Genomic DNA, 17,975 nt, shown 5'->3' with positions numbered 1-17,975 from the left:
CCTTGTGCTAAAAATGGGTAGTTGTCAGTTTTTCCTTACTTAACCCATCCGCCATCTTCGGCGATCCCACAAAACTCATTAGCAGAGGAGCATACTGTAAAGTGAAGAGAGAGGAAGTTGAATTCACGCAGAAGTCACCATTTGTAAACAGTTTATTTGTACGTTTTATACGAAAAAAGTCGTGTGGATCTCTGCGAACCAGTGTCTGCCTGTTATGGCACGATAAGTCTGGGTAGTTTCTGCACAAAAAATAGTCGCTAATCTAAACTTCTAACACGATTACGAAACATAGTATCACTTTTATCAGATATTGTCGTGTTGTGAACATTCAAAGTGGCAATGTACAGCAGAAGCTCTAACTGCTCTATAATTTTGGTCACTCACATAACGACCTTTTCCGTACGTAGTACGGACAGGTGAGGCATATATATATACAGGCTACCTCAAGGTGTAAATGAGGTTTCTCAGCCCCTAAATCATTAAAGGTGATCACACAATTTTCTTGTGTGCGCTATTCTTCGGCAATGGTCTCTAAAGCGATGTTTAAAATAGAAAATATCGTTGAAAGAAAAAACGTTTGCAGGCATATCGGTTACAGTTTATAACACGTAGCTTAAAGACTTTCATTTTTTTCTGGCAGTGCTGAACGGCCAATGATTGGAGGAAAGAAGAATTTCAAAGCATGCGACGTGTACATTAGACGGAATAATGACGCGAAAGCTAATTCGAGATCAAACGACGCTTTTTTTTTTGCACCACGATATTAAAAGTATCTCATTGGAATACCCTTGCAATCCTTTCGTCTTGAAAAAAAAAGAAAAAAAAGAGAGCAGAGCATCATCGATTGTACCTCATGCACCATGAAGCATTGTGGCCTCGCGATCCTGTCAGCTTCACGTCGTCGTATGCGGTCGGCCGTCGCAACCTCCAGTCGTGCGCAGAATGGCCGCGCATCCGACGCGCTCGACATGTCAGGCAAAAAAAAAAACAAAGTAGCCAGCGCTTTGTGGACCTCATTATCGAGCTCGAAAGCGTCAAAGCTGCCCGTGCACGTGACCTTGAGTGAGCTGGCGCTGCTGGTATCACGAAGGTCCCTGCATTCGGCATGCGTGACTAATGGATCCCGCGACGCATCAGCCTATTTTAGTTGCATTTCTGGCTGCCATCAGCTTGCTAACCATTAAAGAAGAAGCTTTTTCACAAGCATGTGGCGCTTGTTCAACAGCGCCCACAATGCTAGTTAGAATGGCTAAAGGGAGTGTAGTTGTAAAGCGCAAGGCTAACATTTCCACGGTTCCGCTGGAATCACCATCAGGACGCAATTTTGTACGCGCTATGCGACAGCACAGAATGCAACGTCCCGAGAGGACGATAACCAGCAACACAGGATCGATCGAGGCTTGTCTGACGGTTATACATCCTAGTTTAAACGATAACAGCCGCGCTGTGAGTTATTCTGGCAAGGAACGGGCCCCGAATGAACGGAGGCATCATTCTCTCCGGTAGAATGGGTTCAGAATAATCTGGGGACAATTTCGATTGGATCGAAACGTAAGCGCTGGTGCCGGAGAATCAAAGCGGCCTGCCTTGGGTCTGGCTTCCTCCAATCATGCACTGGTGGTTTTCGAAAAATCGCAACAAGCATCCGCTATCGAACGACTACCTGCAACGGTGGTCTGGCTAAGGCACTCGGCTGCTGATCCACAGATCGCGAATGGAATTCCCGGCGCGGCGGCCGCATTTTCGAAGAAGGCAAAAAGTCTTCAAGGCCCACATGCTTTGATTATGTGCATGTTAAAAAACCGCAGGTGGACGCGATTTCCGGAGCCCTCGACTGTACAGCGTCTTTAATAATCATATGGTTTTCCGACGTTAAACCCCAAAAATTATTATTATTATTATAACCGAACGACTAGTTCATTTTTGACATCACGTAACGTCCACTCAATATAATAGCACTGTCAAATTGTGAGACACCGCTCACTCAATTTCAAGGCTCTAAAAATCAGTGCCTGCCAATATTCCAATATTCCAATATCCCTATAATTATTGTTGTCACTTGTTGCTTCTAGTAGGCCGTGGTGGAGCAGTGGTTATGGCGCTCCGATGCTGACCCGAATGTCGCTGTTTTTATCCAGGCCGCGGTGGTTGCATATGAATGGAGGCTAAACGGCTGAGGCCTGTGTACTCGCCATGTCAGTGCATGCTAAAGAACATCAGACGGTCTAAATATCCAGAGCCCTACATAATGGCGTCTCTCATAACCATATCTTGGTTTTACACGTAGAACCTAAGGTATTATTGTTGCTTAGGGTACATATATTGCTGTCTTGGAGGACATATATTGGTGTTATATAAGCTATTTGAATTGACTTCATGTTTCTATACGCGTTGAAAACATTTCTGAAATCTCTCAGCTTGCTTATTGCCTGTGCACGCCCTCTCATGACGTTTCATATGTTCTACCAAAGAACAATCAAAAAGTAGCCCCTAGCCGACGCTAACAAGAAATGCAGGTGCCATGCCTAAACTTATTCTAATTAGCCTCAGCACTAAAGCAGGCATCCTGGCTGTCACAAAACGAGCGCTCAAAAAAGGGCGCGCCGCCAAATTCTCGCGACGAAGCGCCGAGAGGTAAACGATAAAAAAAGAAAACAAGCATCCTAAGACTCCCCATGCGCGCGTCCCTCTCCCCTCGGAAGCGTAGGTTCGCCGTCGAACCTCCTCGCATCGGCGGCCGAGCAAGCCCTACAACGTTCTCGATGGAGAGGGGCGTGGTGATGCAGGGTTGCGTCATCCGTCGTGGACGGCCCTCGTACCGTCTGGCCCTTTCCCCAGCCTTCGCTGCGTATCGCGCCGACAAAATGATGAGAACTTTCTGGAATCTCGCGCGGAAGGTATTTAATCGAGAAGCCTAGATGGGAGATCAGGAGAAGAAAGAAGTTAGCGCCAGAGTGCGTAGGGTATCCCGCCGCGTCTGTCGGTGAAGATTTTGTCCGTAGTGACAAAGCAGGAGAAGAAGAAAGTATGCGCCAGAGTGCGTAGGGCGTTTCGCCTTGTGGGCGAAGCCTTTTGTCTTCCGTGACAAAGGATGAGAAGCAGAGGATTTCCACCTAAGGGGTGAAGACTCGAGCTACAGGCAAGAGTGTGTGTCTACCGCTATCGAGCGAAGACGCGTGGCAACAGCTGTGTGTGTGAAGCCGACGTGTTTCCGGTGAAGAAGTTTGGAGCTTGGAGAGCGGCCAATAGAAGACGCGAGGTTTCCTAGAAGATAAACTTCGGGGGGCAGCGGAACGACAATAACGCTGGACTTTGAGTGAGTGATTCTCGGAAGAGTATCATTCAGTCTTTTGCTCCAAGGGCTTTGGACTCAATCAGTTTTCGAACTTTTTAGTCTTTAAGTGCCTTGGTTGTTCAATGCATGTGACTGCATTGTAGAGCATATTGTTGTTTGTGTCCGTTGTTTCGAGTGTGGCTGATTGTACTGCGTAGTACGTTGTTTGATTGGTGTCATATTGTATTCAACTATTGTCGAGTGTGCATACTTGTGTATCGATTTGATCTGCCGTAATTGAGAATATAATTTTGTTTTGTTTATGAACTCTCGGCTCTGACTTGTTCTTTGGGCCACAGCCGGCGTCCTCTGGCGCGCCAAATAGGACCACTTCTAAATTGTCCACGCTTTCGTGGTGCGGTTCGGGGGGCCGATATTTCGGCCCTTGGAATCAGCCCGGCGATCGCCTCCCCAAATAACGGGACCTGTGACTCTGGCCGACAAATGAAATAAAGAGACCTGTGTCGTAACGTTCGGATACAAGCAGAACCAGCACATCCTATTGGTCCGGTCCTGTTCGACGCAGTTGTTGTTGCTCTTACGCTGTCTGTCATTATTTTTCGTGGATTTAGGGGCGGCCTTTCGAACCTAAGCGAGGCACCGATACATACACACGAGGCGCAAACGGGACGAGTACTCCTGTTGGCCCTGCCCCATGCTGCCCTGTGCGGTATTCCTACATGTCCTTATTAACTTTTCTTGCGTGTGCGTGTGCACCTGCTGTCACGTTGACAGGCCGCGGTGAACTCGCAACCCAGGGTTCGAACACACGCCGGCGGCGCGCCTAGGCGTGTCTCTTCCGGGATACGATGATCTTAACCTCACACACAAGGGAGCGTTGAAGGTCACGTGGATGCGTCGCTATAGAACGTCGTTTCCTGCAGAAACCGGGCTCGTGCCATCGACTCTCTTCCGGTTTCCCGGTTCGCGGCGATAAGATTACAAAGACGCAGTGTTAGAATAGTTCAGAAACCTTGATGCCAACATGACCGTGGGCCAAGTATCTGTGACTTCAAACAACTGTTATTAGAACTAAAGCCTTGGTTGCCTTATCCAATACGAGAATCGACCATCAGCCTCTTTGAGATTTTGCGAGACCTAAGGGTGTTTCGCGAGACCTGGCTATCTATTGTTAAATCGGCGTCGGCGTCCACGCGAGTGGTGCAAAACAAAAATCATCGCGCTCATCTTGAACTCTCAGTGCGATGTCATCACGATTTCAAAAATACCCAAAATTTGCGGCATCATGATTACGTCACTGCGACACCTCGTGCTGACATCACGAAATTAAATCTTCACTTGGTCAATGATGGGCGTATCACGGAGCCAGTAAGAAACCAGACGAGGTGCAAAGAACTTTAGCAAAGGGCAGGGAAGAGGAACACAAAAAAGAAGATGAATATGATGGTGTTGATGATTGATGAGGAGGATGATGATGATAATGAAGAAAAAGCCTTTAGCCTTTGAGTCGCTTTGACAGTTCGCAGCGCCGCGTCCTCTGCACGGTGACGTTTATGCGCACGAGTCTGTATTGTTGGCTAGCGAAACCACGTGATGTCGTTCATGCGGCGCCAGACTTTAAATGCGCGAGTTTACAGCTCACTAGCCAAAGCTAAATAATGTGACCTGCCGGTTCAGCCAAAGACACACACAAGCTAGTACTTCTCTGCGGGCGCTGGCTACTGCGTGGCACAGAGTAGACGTCTGGCCAACGAAGACAACTTGTCGAAGTCGCTCAATCGATTTCCTCAACAGTCCTAGTGTCTACTTCACAAGCCACTGTATATAATCAGCGTGCGTCTTTTGGAGTGTAACTATCGCTTAGTACGTGAGCATCAGCCCCAGCGGACAAGCACGCGATTACGTGCACAAACGTATGCGTGTTTGCGTATGTACGTACCCAGCCAGCGTGGTGCGCCGGAGTGTAGCCGGTGCTCGGCGGCTAGTGCAGGTGCACATGTGTTCGGCGGCGGCGGCAGTTTCCGGCGGCCTGGGTCAGGGCGCCCCACGTAGTCGCCGGCGTCGGCGCTGGCGCGCCGGGCCGCCGCACCGGCTCGAGCCGGCCATCCCTCCGCCACCCGAGGGCATCGGGATGGATCCACGAACACCGACTCCTGCACGGCAGCAAGCAAAGAAAAATGAAGATATGTTACGTTTATGCCATGAAAGAACGCAAGCAAGACTGACGTGTGAGCTAAATAGAGCTGCTTGAATGGACGGACAATGAACGCAGCTGGCGTCAACGCTTCAACGAGAGGAGGAGGAGGAGAAAAACTTTATTTATCCCAAGAGGGAAAGGTGCGGAGCTGGAGTGTCAGAGAAGCCTACCCAGCGTAGGTCTCCGCTACCCTCTTGGCCCAATCCAAGATCTGGTCCTGGACCTCGGGCGCCGAGCTGCACATAGCAGCCTCCCACTGCTCCTTACTATTAGTGTGTAGAGAATTAGATGGTGGGTTTTGAGTACACCCACACATGATATGGTCTAGGTTAGCTCTTTGTTGACAGAAAATGCACAAATGGGAGGGGTGTATCACAGGGTGTCTAAGATGGCGATTCAACGAGAGACTATGTTTTCGTTAGAGGAAGCGATTTTCAGCTGAAAACGTCAGCTCCATTTGTGTTAGTTATTCGGTTATTGATCACAGAAGAAAAGGGATATGAATAAGCACAGCACACTCAGTAACAAACAAATCTTGGCAACACAGTGCTTTTCTACGACGAGGCTGATATCCTCTTAAACAGATATGTGCTACATAGGTTGGGGAAATGCCTATACACAAAACTTTGAATAAACAGGAACGAGGCGACAGTTGGCCCAACCAAGGGCTGCGAAGTCACGGCGGCGAGCTGGAGACTTCTATTTCGTACATTGGAAGAATACTAGGGAGCGGGAAAGGAAACGGCTGCAACGAGAGGGCACCGAGGCGACGGAAGACCTACGCCAAAGAAGTTGACGTGCTCATGTGGTGTCTGTGGCTTAAATCGAACTTCTCTGTGATGAAAATTGATGTACATAAAAAAAGCCACTATCTTCTCCCTGGCAACTATATATAGAAGAAACCTATTAAAGAACTGAAAAACTGCGTCTTTATATATATATATATATATATATATATATATATATATATATATATATATATATATATATATATATATATGTCACTTCTATTATGACCTGGCAACGTTCTTGTACACAAACAAGCCCTAATACCTTTGCGGAGTTGCTCTCTTGTCTGTCATTTTTGAGCAGCATAAAAATGCGTAAAACGTAATGTTAGTTTCACTAGCGCGAACTCTCTTCGAATCAAGAGAGCTGCTGTTCACATGAGTAGCTTAAAAATAGATTCTCAATACATACTTAAATTCGACTCTGTGCTCGAAAACAATCAGAATCATTTCGGTTTTGCCCTACATGAAAGCTTGACGAACCAATACATGAAGACTCGCTCGTACATTTTCTCAAGAAACGGTCGCAGCATTGACCAAACCCTGAACTATTTAGTCGCCCTTACACAGTGACAATAAAACAACGACGGAATACCTTCAATCAATATAAAATCACTCATTTAAAACATTGAGGAACAACACGACAACCTAATGTACTAATCAAGATAGACAGCAGTTACAGGAGCCTGTAGCAACATGGCAAAACAATAAAAAATGTGAGCAGGTGACGAAAGAAGTAATGTGACACCTTAAAAAAGTTAATTAGATGACCACTTAAAGCAACATCAGCGTGTTCAATCAGCACCGAAAATATTTCTAGCTACTATTGTTTTCACTTCCGCGCAAGCCTCGGGCTCTAGTGCATACTATATGCGCTTTTACAACACTTCCGGCATGGTATGGCTTGAGCGCCATGCGTCGTATCTAGGGTTGCCACTGACTTTTCAGTAAATTTTCCGAAATGGCGAGTGAAAAGTACCCCAAAATCAGCATTCTTCTTCAAATTTCGCCAAAAAAGTCGCCACTCAACATAGGTGTGGCAAGCCTACTAAAAAAAATTGATACTTATGTATTGCCTTCTGTAGCAAAGTACCATTCATAACCCCTAAACTATATCGACATTTTTCAATGCTAGACGAATCACCCACTTCATTGTGGAAGTACTCACTGGTCGTGGAGTCCCATCAACCGCCACACCATGCGAGCATTGAGAGAAAGGGCATGCTTGCACCAGCAGCGCCCCTGAAGTGCATAGCGCGTCATAACAAAAGGCTGTAATCGCTTCAGTTGTATCGAATACAGGTCGAAACAGTCGATACAACAACAGAGAGACGGCGTGCGTAACCTTCCTGCAAATGTTAGGGCATCTCATTGCAGTGGAATAATGAGTCCAATAATCAAACAAGTTAACTACAAAATAACAGAAATAAATTTGAATGGACTGCGTAACCATAGCAATGACCGCATCCCGCTCTCTGTACAGTCATGCTTACGTTACACATTCACCTCAATGCAGTTTCTGAAAGCTGCCTAAAGAAATCGACTTCTTGGCTGGCCCGAAAAGCACGTTAACACATTTAAACTCTACATACCGGATAATAGAGGACTACCGCATGCCGGAAACAACTCGACAGGTTATTGCGATCAGATCACGCGGGGCCTAACCGTCACCTAGCCTCTTGAAGAGAAAAACTGTGAAAAAGCTTAAAACTCTTAAAGCAACTAAAAAAACTTATAAGACCGCTTCGCGACACGCGAAGCACTCTGTTGGCGTGAATTTTGCTGGGAAGTTGCTGGCGGACGCACCAGTACGCCAGTGACTCAACGATATCGGTAAATTGAGAAACAAGACAGACTTACCGAAATGCGCGGAAAGTGCACCTTCTATTGGATGGTATAGCACAATGAAAATTTTCAAAAGCTATTGTTGCAGATTTGTTTCGAAAACACTGAGTATAGAATGCATAACACTGACTTAAGCTAAGCCAAAATTTGCCAAAAAAAACGTCATGTCGCAATTCACAGGTTCAAATCGCCACGGGCCCCTCTAATTCACCAATTTCGCGAAAAATAGCTACTCGTAGCAACCCTGGTCATATCGAATAAACAGACATGATGCCAGTTCCCGTATTGCGCAGAGCAATGGGAGCTTCTGTTGAGTACCGTCTCGTTAAAAAACCCCAACAAGGCAATGCAGTCGGAACATAGCTCTTCTGCTATGTTATGTTCTGTTGTAACTGTCTCGCTGTGGAAAGTTTGATGTTCATTATAACTCGGCCATTCCCATTAACCATAGTTAGCTTCTATGCAAATCACTCAAGGTCGCGATGAGTACAAGCAGTTTTCTTCCAGGCGTTCATTCGAAAAGTTCTTGCTGTGGCGTCAGTACCAGACTCACAGATGTCTGCAGAACCAAACCAGCTACACAAGTTTTATGGCGATTGCAGTTATAGGGACACGCTCCGCTGGACTTTGCCGCTGGAGTCAGCGCCGACGTCGGAATCACTCACTGTATATTTATAGATATTTATATATATGAAAGCGCAAGAAAAAACTTATCCAGAAAAAGACTCCGGCACGCGGAATCGAACGTGAGACCTCTGAAATGAGTGCGAAGCGTTAGCCACTGAGCCACGAAGGAGCACCTCTTTTAAAGTTCAAACGTCAAACTATTTATATCTACCACTTATCGATAGTGACGGGCATCTTGGGGGGTAATATTTTGTTTTCAGCATTAGCAGCAAGATGACGCAATGAGCGCGCGTTCCCACATCGTCCCGACGCGGCGGCGTGCGCTCTCATCTCTGACGCGTACTTTGCCCCACTGAGAAAGGCCAGGGTGGACGCTCACGGGTGCGCTTAATTCGTGGTGAGGACAATCGTACGTCTTGGGTGGCCATGGGCTTTCACGGGAACAATTCTGTTGTGATTACCGGGCGCACAAAGGTCACTGCAATCGTTGCGCAGTTTCCATTTGCGAAAAGGTCGCGCTTTTTGGACACAGCAATATAACAACTAAGACGCTTATTCACGTTCATCTGTACTTTTGAGTACGTTTTGTGCGTAATTTGTGCGTGAGAAACGCGGGACACCTTTCGATATACTTGCAATACTGCGAATGACCTTCCAATTTGTTGCTGTCGCGTTCAGTGCTTCGCCTTTGCGACAAAGCTGCGACTTTTTCATTGATTCCTTCCTTCCTTTTTTCCTTCCATCCTTCGCCTCTTCATTTTTTCTTTCTTTTTCAAAAGTGTTCAGCGCAAAGCTTATCGAACAGCTCACTTCGGTGACACAAAGAGAGCTTGCTGTAAATGTCTTGTCCTCTTTTTCTTATGAGCCGCATTAGAAGCGACAGAAAGTTGGTCGATGGATAACAAAACAGAAAGAGTACAAGTGAAGGAACGAATAACCGCATTTTCATGCAGGCTTTCAGTATACTCCCGCCAGAGTTAAGCAAGCACCGCGTGCATTTGTCGGCGAATCAAAAGGCCAGACTGGCGAGCCTTTGTCCTTCGATCTTTTTCGTTTGCTCTAAAACGGAGCCAACAATGCGAGCATAACTTTTCAAAAGAAAACAAACACCAAACCTGGCTCTTACATAGTTTTTGTGTCGTCGTTGACCCTCAAAAAAAGATTACTTGTTAACTTCACCGCGAAGAACTGCATTTCAGCGCCGTTCGAATAACATCAGCTTGCCATTCAAAACGGTTTCAATTGAAACTTAACTGCTCTTTTTTTCTTTAATGTTTCTTTGACGTTGTCTATTTGCGAAATCCTTCTATTTCTTCTGTCACATTTTATTGATCTTGATCATAGAAACAGCATCTGTAGAGACGTGAGGCCGTGTAGGCAACAATGCGTCCAACAGGCCAGCATACACAGAAAGATGCGCTATCATGATGTACACAGAAAAGCGCAAGCTCATACGCAGCCCCCTTCCCACCCCCTGCTGTACTTTGTCTTATACGTAAAATCCAAGCCACGCAAACAAACAAACGCGTTCAGAAAGTACGAGCTCACAGACCCAACCCAGCGTCATGGAGCCGGCCCAATTTGTGTGGCTGGTTTCGTCTTGTGTAACGGCCTCTTTTATCGGCTTTCGCCGCCGGAAAAGCCGTAAGGGGGACCCCGGGACGTCGATTCATTGCGCCAAGCAGCCGCGAACAGCAAACGCGGTGACGTTTTTTCTCGGGCCAATTGTTTTGCTTGTCGATGATGTAAGCGGGCCGTATAAACCTTTATCGCGATGGCAATCGACTAAAAGCATACGGACGCGGCTAACCCCTCCCCCCCCCCTTTCACCCCTCCTGTTCTTTCTTCTTTATCAATTACAAGCATACATACGCTAAGACACATTCCCCCGCTTCCACATCCCCCCCCCCCCGAACTGCACAAGCATATCATACGCTACTGTTCTCGCACGTGCGACAGGGGCTTGTGCAACGTTACGTCGTCCCCGATACACAACTTCAGTTAGACTCGAGAACAGCTTCCTTCGCTAGACGATAGCTGTTATGACAATGCGAACTCGTATCCATCGCGCCGGGGTAATAAAATTAGTAGAATGAACAGATTGCAATGCACACCACGGATATTTTGTAACATGGAAGAAGCTTCCACCCATCCGCTGAATTATGTTAATTCGAACGCGTCACTCGCGGGAACGTCAGGGAATGCAAATGCTAAGAAAATACCGAGAATAAATCACCGGCGATTACAATGCTGTCTATAGCGAATTCTAGGTGTTAAGATGTTTTGGTTTTGCGAAAATATTACGCGAAAGTTTCTGCTTAGGTGGCGCGCACCTCTCCATTCTAGCGTGGAAGGCATTGAGCCTCTGCTGGGACAGCTCATTTGGCAGGATTGGCACACGTCGCTTTTCAGCCAGCTGCGTCTCGCACAGTTCAGAGAGAACTGGCTAAAACTTGTGTAGGTACACCGTTTAAATTAGGAAAAGAACGCAGTGAGTAGCTTGACTGCCACGAACAGTGTTGTGCAGCCCATTTCACATCAACCACCGCGGGAGGAGCGTAGCGCAACTGCTGCGCAAACCCGGGAGACGGCGGATGGCAGCGCGTGGGCGCGTTCCACATCAGCCGAATTACGACGGTGCGCGCTATACTGTGGCATCGCGCGTGGCTCTCGCACTCCCTGCTGGCCCGCGCCCGAGCAGCGATGACCTCCAGTGGACTTCTGGAATAAGGAGACCACCCAAGTGCGTTTCTAGTGCAACTCTCTGTGCTTTTCTTAATAAATGTTTACCACCACCACCACCACCGCACAACCGGTAGTCCTGCCACCTTCGTTTTCTCCCTCGTCGCACTCTTCAGGCTGTCGCCGTCTTTCAACCGCCGCTCTGCGTTCAGTCTGCCAGTCAGCCGACGTCACTCGCCCCGCCGCGGTGGTCTAGTGGCTAAGGTACTCGGCTGCTGACCCGCAGGGCGCGGGTTCGAATCCCGGCTGCGGCAGCTGTATTTCCGATGGAGGCGGAAATGTCGTAGGCCCGTGTGCTCAGATTTGGGTGCACGTTAAAGAACCCCAGGTGGTCTAAATTTCCGGAGCCCTCCACTACGGCGTCTCTCATAATCATATAGTGGTTTTGGGACGTTAAACCCCACATATCAATTAATCAATCAGCCAACGTCACTCACTGCGCGAAAAGGGGCCTATTACCGGCGTTTCAAATGAACGGATAGATATGTCACGTCGGGGCTACACCAATTGTGTTTCAAGTTTTGGCTGCCCGCTGTCTCATACTGTAACATTCATTCGATATTGACACCGAAACTGCCATCGCTCGAGTGCCACAGACACAACTTTGTGCAGTGCGGGCGTCGCGAAACAAGTGAAACTCTTGACAGGCCCGTTACGACGAGCGAAGCCAGCCGCAGTGCACTTTCTATCTCTGCATGCGCACGTGTTTCGACAGAATACGGCCAGCACACGTGATGGAGGAAGAAAGCCGGTAATGTCGACGGCGACACCACTCACTACCATGGTGCAGGAACGAGCACCTGTTTTCAGAACAAGTGGCTACTTGCACTACTTATATGTGAATGTTTTTCAGTAAAGCTTAGTTGATAGTTTACCCTCCGTTAGTGTGGTTTTTCCTGCGTCACTGTTTTTCGCGCTATATTCTACTACGAGACAAAATTGGCTGCAGGTTTGCGATTTTGTAGAGGTACGCCTGTATGGCGGCGGCCTGCATTGTTAAAATATATGCGCGACTGAATTCGATGTGAGCACTTTGAGAAGCGAAACTCACACGAGAACTCACGTGAGGTAGCGAGCCGTGAAGCCATTAATAATTGAAACCCGGTCCAGCGCTTTAATCGCTCCCTCGAGAGGTTCCCCCGGAATAACTAACACATTATGAAAGGCAGTCTGAATTCGCAATCTACACGAACACCCTAGTGGTAGTCAGGCGCTACTTTATTAGAGAGATTCCCTTCTATAATGCGCCATCAAGAAGAGTTTTCTTAGTACGCAGTGCTAGCACAAGAACATGAGGTTTCAGTGCCGAAATTCGAGCCGCGAAAACAACCACCTATAAATAAATAAGCTCTGGCAACCCATAGCACCCTGTAAACGCTAGAAGTCTACAAATCGTTTTCCAGATACCGAAGCACACGCGGTAATTGAATGGGCGTTCGCGTGGTGTTATGAGCCAATTTAAATTCGTCTACAAGTGTGTCATCAAGGAGCATACATAGTACATAGACGATGTAGCTAACTTCCAAAAAGTCGTTTCAGTGCAGAATATGGAAGCGTGAAAATGATAGCCTCTGCACGAATACTCGATTTCATCATACCCTGCGTAACACTTCCGATACGAACATGACGAATTTTGTTTAACGCCATCGCTCAGACGAATGGGGCGTCATGCTTGTGAGCACTAAAAGTCTGTTCTCTTCAATTCTACGCAGTGAATACTCACGGGCGACGATTTCGTATTCGCCATGCATGATCCCTACACTTTAAAGTGAAAAGTGCACTCGTCAAATATGATGTTCAAAGCGCGAAGTTTTGGACAAAGCGTTTTGTAAAAGCAGCCGTCAACCGAACCTGGTGTACACATTGTTACGTATAGGCAGCAAGCCAGCCCCTTCAAGCGGCAATCTTTGGCAATTCGCTGTCAGATTCTCACGTTCTACGGCCGACGGTTGTTGTTGTTTTTTTAGTAATACAGGCTTGCGTTTCACAATCATGCTCTTTAATCACACGTTCAACGGGCATCGACACGTTAGATTTTATTATATTATTATTGAATTTTCAGATGGCACTCTTTACTATTCATGCATATTCCTCCCGGGTGTATTTCCGCGGAACCTTCGAAGCATGTGATCATTTATAGGCACGAAGCTGCTTCTAACAACCTTACCATAGGTTCTAATGATTATGCAAATCTAGTTGCACCCTTTGTTGCACGAATCACAACGCTTACCTTTGGTAGCTACCCACTCAGTACAGTAATGATTATTTCTAGCAGTGTATACAAATTACCCCATGTAACTTTTCAATATATCCAGTGGGACAATGTGTAATGGCTGAACTGAAGTTCGCTGAATATCGTATAAGGCCTTTTCCATCAATATACGGTGACGCTGCGGTGAGTTCTAATTGGTTCTTTCTTTTTTTTTTTTCACGGAAACTTGAGTATTCAAGAAACATTTTTTTTATTGAGGGCAATGAATCGATTCTGAGGCTGCCCCCGTCGTTCTATACTTCTTGCGAAATAATATTACATTGACCACCGCTTTGTTCAATTTGAAATAGGCTCAATATTTTGATGTTACCATTGGCGTCCATTCTTCTGTCATTTTCGACTGAACCATCCGATCAATCATGTCCCACTCGCGACTTCTTGAAAGGTAAAGAAAACACAACAGCTACGCTTGGGAAACTAATACACCACCACGCCTTTGTACTAACCTGTCATCGTGCCATTTTTATGCGTCCGTACAGGGCCTCCTTTGTGCGATTAGGTGATCCCCAGGCATTTATTTATTCATGGTTGTGACGCCAATGCCGCGTGATTCGCTATTGGTGGTTGGGAATTTGCATGGACTGTAGGGCTTGTGTTGCAGACATTATTTAGCATTTCTACTGAACTATAGACATTGTTACCCCACTGAACACCCCCAATAATTAAGCCATTTCTAGCCCAAACTCTCATGCTTTGTATAAAGCACCTAAAAAATCAAGTCAGCCAAATAATTCCTCACTGCATTCAAATCAAATCTAGTTCTACGTACAGGAAGAGGGTGGAGAAAAACCACTCAGATTCACGAAGCCGAGTTTCGCCAGAAGCTTGTCCAGCCACAGAAATCATGGTAAACGTTATTCGGAGTACACCGACCACCCAACAAAATGGCAGAAAGAAGTTTAGGCTTTCCTGAAGAGACGCTCGTTCACATGGTGAAGGAAAACATTATAAAAAATCTTTTTTTTTTCAACCATAGTCGTTGACAGCCTAAGAATAAATATAGGCTCCACCCACGAGGCCTCATTGCCATTATTTTTCATGCCTCCGCGCAACAACGGGAGTTGTTTCCAAACGGCTGTGGCCATAATTTTCCCGCATACAACAGCAAAATACGAAATTCGAAGCTCGATAAGTAAACTAGAGAAGGCCCGGACTTCCGCATCAGCTTAGCAATGTATCTGTCGTTTAAATCGCACTCCCCACTGCGCTCTTCTCGGAGTCCACGAAGAAGCAATGCACCTCTCTCGAAGGCGATGTTTCTGCGTCAGGATACCCGACAGGTTTTCTCGTATTCATTATCGGATACATTGTTACCGGTGCTCTTTACTTACTTTGAAGAGGCATCGCAATTTTTTTTCATCAGAATAAAAAAACCACTGCTGGTCCGCAGTCCAAGCTACTGGAACACGCCGTCGAAACATTGTGGCGCAGCAGAAGACCTGAAATTAACAATTAATTTATACAATTTAGCTACAAACGCTTGCGTCTTCCCTCGACAAATAATGCCATAAAACCAAACTACTGCACCCCATACCCGAAGTACACGGTCAGTGGCTGATTTGCACATTGTCAGCATGGCCTCAGAAATGGCGACCGCGCGCCTGTTATTTTGGAGGCTATGTTGTGAGATACATTATTACCACGTCTGCCGGCTGAAGTCGCCGCATGTCCGTGTGTGCGCTCTTCATCACACTGAAAGTAAGTCAGGCGTTCGAAAAAAAAAAAACGAAAAGGAAGTGCTCCAGATCACTGCAATTTCTATTCAAGATAATTACTATTGTTTCTTGTTTTAATGCGTAGTAGTCATTATTATACTTGTTCAGTTTTCAAGTACATTTTTGTTCTTTTTGGTAACGATATTTATTACTTGAAGTATCAATAAGAATTCATGTAATCAATTATTAGCCAATCTCCCTTACTAGGTATGAGTCATGCTAGAAGCCTCATCGTCATCATCACGAGCGCTGACGAAGGGATGCATCCTCTTGCTCCCTTGCATACAGCCCTGTTTTATGCGCGAATATGCATACGCAAATTTGACATCCGTTGTCCAAAAAGTATTGATCTAATAATATTAGGATTCAGTCTTGCCTGCCAGCGTACGTGGCGCTTAATATATTGAACGTGAAGGTGAGTCCACACACCGAGATGAACTATGGCTATGGAAACGAGGTTCGGACACTTAGGGCCAATTTGTGACTGTTGAGCTGGTTGAGCAGGGCACGAAGACGCATACATCACATAGCCCCGCCGCGGTGGTCTTTTGGCTAAGGTACTCAGATGCTGACCCGCAGGTGGCGGGATCGAATCCCGACTGCGGCGGCTGCATTTCCGATGGAGGCGGAAATGTTGTAGGCCCGTGTGCTCAAATTTGGGTGCACGTTAAAGAACCCCAGGTGGTCAAAATTTTCAGAGTCCTCCACTACGGCGCCTCTCATAATCAAATGGTGGTTTTGGGACGTTAAACCCCACATATCAATCAATCAGCATACATCACATAACGTCGCTATCTAGCCAAGCGACGAGCCAAGACAAGCAGACTAAATGGCCAGATGGTGGCAACGGCGAGAATCCCGAGCTCCAACAAGAAGATCAACTCTGCGATTCCCCGAATGCGCTAGCAGCACTACAGGTGCGCAGTGGTAAATAACCTTGGCTTTACCGCCGCTCTCCGTTTGATCTTCCCTAAGCGGCGACATCGCGTCGTATGCGGTTACATAGCCCAAACACGTCGGGGCGCTCTGTATCCAAACAATAACCGCAGATGTAGTCCCACATGTGTGTCCGAAACTGTGGCATCCGTTGCATCGCTTCCTTAGTGTAAACGTTCAAGTACAGAGGTGATCTCGCTGTATAACATACCTATAGAAGCACGAATAACAATTTACCCTCTATGCGCGTATAGGCAGCACAGACCTCGTCTTTGCCAACTGTAGGCTAGAACCGATACCACAAATCAGTAAAAATGAAGGCAAAACGAAATACACAACTAAACACAACATACTTTTTATGACCAATAAACAGCGTATGTAACTGTACAGCGTTTTGTCACTCATTTACCTACGTGAGAGCTGTATGCGCCAAATAGGATTAAAGACTTCTATCACCAGACAACTACACCCATAGACAGCACTCCATCCTATTTTTCTTTATTATTTAATCTTCATACTATAAAAATATTGCACATGTGATGAAAGATCTTAGAGATAACAGCACCCAATAATTTTACAGGCTGAATATTTCTTCTTTCTTTATCTCTCTCTCTCTCGCTTTCACATACGACGGTAACGATTATTCCCCATATGTTAGAAATGAAATTCCTTCGTTATATTTTCTCTGCACTAATGAACGTAGATTTACAACGCTACTGAACACGCAAAAAGACGCTTTGTCTGTGTAACACTGATTTCCTGTTTATCGTTGGGACCCCTTTAATTATTATGTTTGCGGTAAAACACCGCACAAATAAGCAATATATAATAATTACAAAGCCTCAAGAAAAGCGTACAAAAATTTGACGCAGGTAAGTGTTTATATATATACCTATATTAACAATGTCCAGTCGCGCTTCAACAAACGTTTAAAGGCCTGTGGTACCTGAAAGTTAGTGGCCAGTTGTAAGCGTGCCGTCAAAGAACCTAAGTTTACCGCTTCTAATGAGCAGCTCTGGCTAGTTATGCCTCGTACAACACTGACCGTAGCAGTTTACGATGGGAAATGATACAACGAACGACCTGCCTGCCTTATCCGCGTGCACTGCAAACGATAGCCAGACAAATTGCTACGAAAAATCGCACGCAAAAGGGTGGGACTTTACGACGACGAACCACATAAACTCGGCCCTTATTCTGCGTTACGGGATGCAAGCAGCGAAAAAGCGAAGGGAAACAGCCGCTTGGAATATAGCGCAAGCAGAGTCGCGCGCGAGATCACTTCAGAGGATACGTTCCCGCAAGTAAAACGTGCATTTCGCTTGTGGCCAATGCGCGACCATTCAGTGCCTTTGGCCGGGTTATAGAGCTGCCTATGCGGGCACCACTGGGCCGCAGACTCCGGCGCCTAAACGATGTTATATATGCCGCGCAATGGTCTGGCCCACAGCTTTGAGATGTTTTCGTTTTACTTCTACGGGTGCGGGGAAAATGAAGGCACGTGCAACAGCTATCGTTTGAGAACGCCGCTGCGATGTCGTGGCGGTGGTGAGATTGT

The 17,975-nt window shown here is 46.4% G+C and overlaps 1 protein-coding gene across 1 annotated transcript in view; it reads right to left on the bottom strand.

The window, feature by feature from the left end:
* Positions 1-17,975, bottom strand: part of LOC142786651 (metabotropic glutamate receptor 5-like) — a 155,360-nt gene that overhangs the window by 130,278 nt on the left and 7,107 nt on the right. The window contains exons 2-4 of the mRNA XM_075884282.1: positions 11,290-11,473; positions 5,235-5,448; positions 40-94 (exon numbers count right to left, since the gene is read on the bottom strand). Coding sequence (XP_075740397.1) covers positions 40-94; positions 5,235-5,448; positions 11,290-11,473 — 453 coding nt within the window. The remainder of the gene's footprint in view (positions 1-39; positions 95-5,234; positions 5,449-11,289; positions 11,474-17,975) is intronic.

This window comes from Rhipicephalus microplus, unplaced genomic scaffold, assembly GCF_043290135.1.
Source record: "Rhipicephalus microplus isolate Deutch F79 unplaced genomic scaffold, USDA_Rmic scaffold_27, whole genome shotgun sequence".
Taxonomy (NCBI): Eukaryota; Metazoa; Arthropoda; class Arachnida; order Ixodida; family Ixodidae; genus Rhipicephalus; species Rhipicephalus microplus.
The sequence above is the reverse complement of the archived record's forward strand: the minus strand, read 5'-3'. Positions and strand labels throughout refer to the sequence as shown.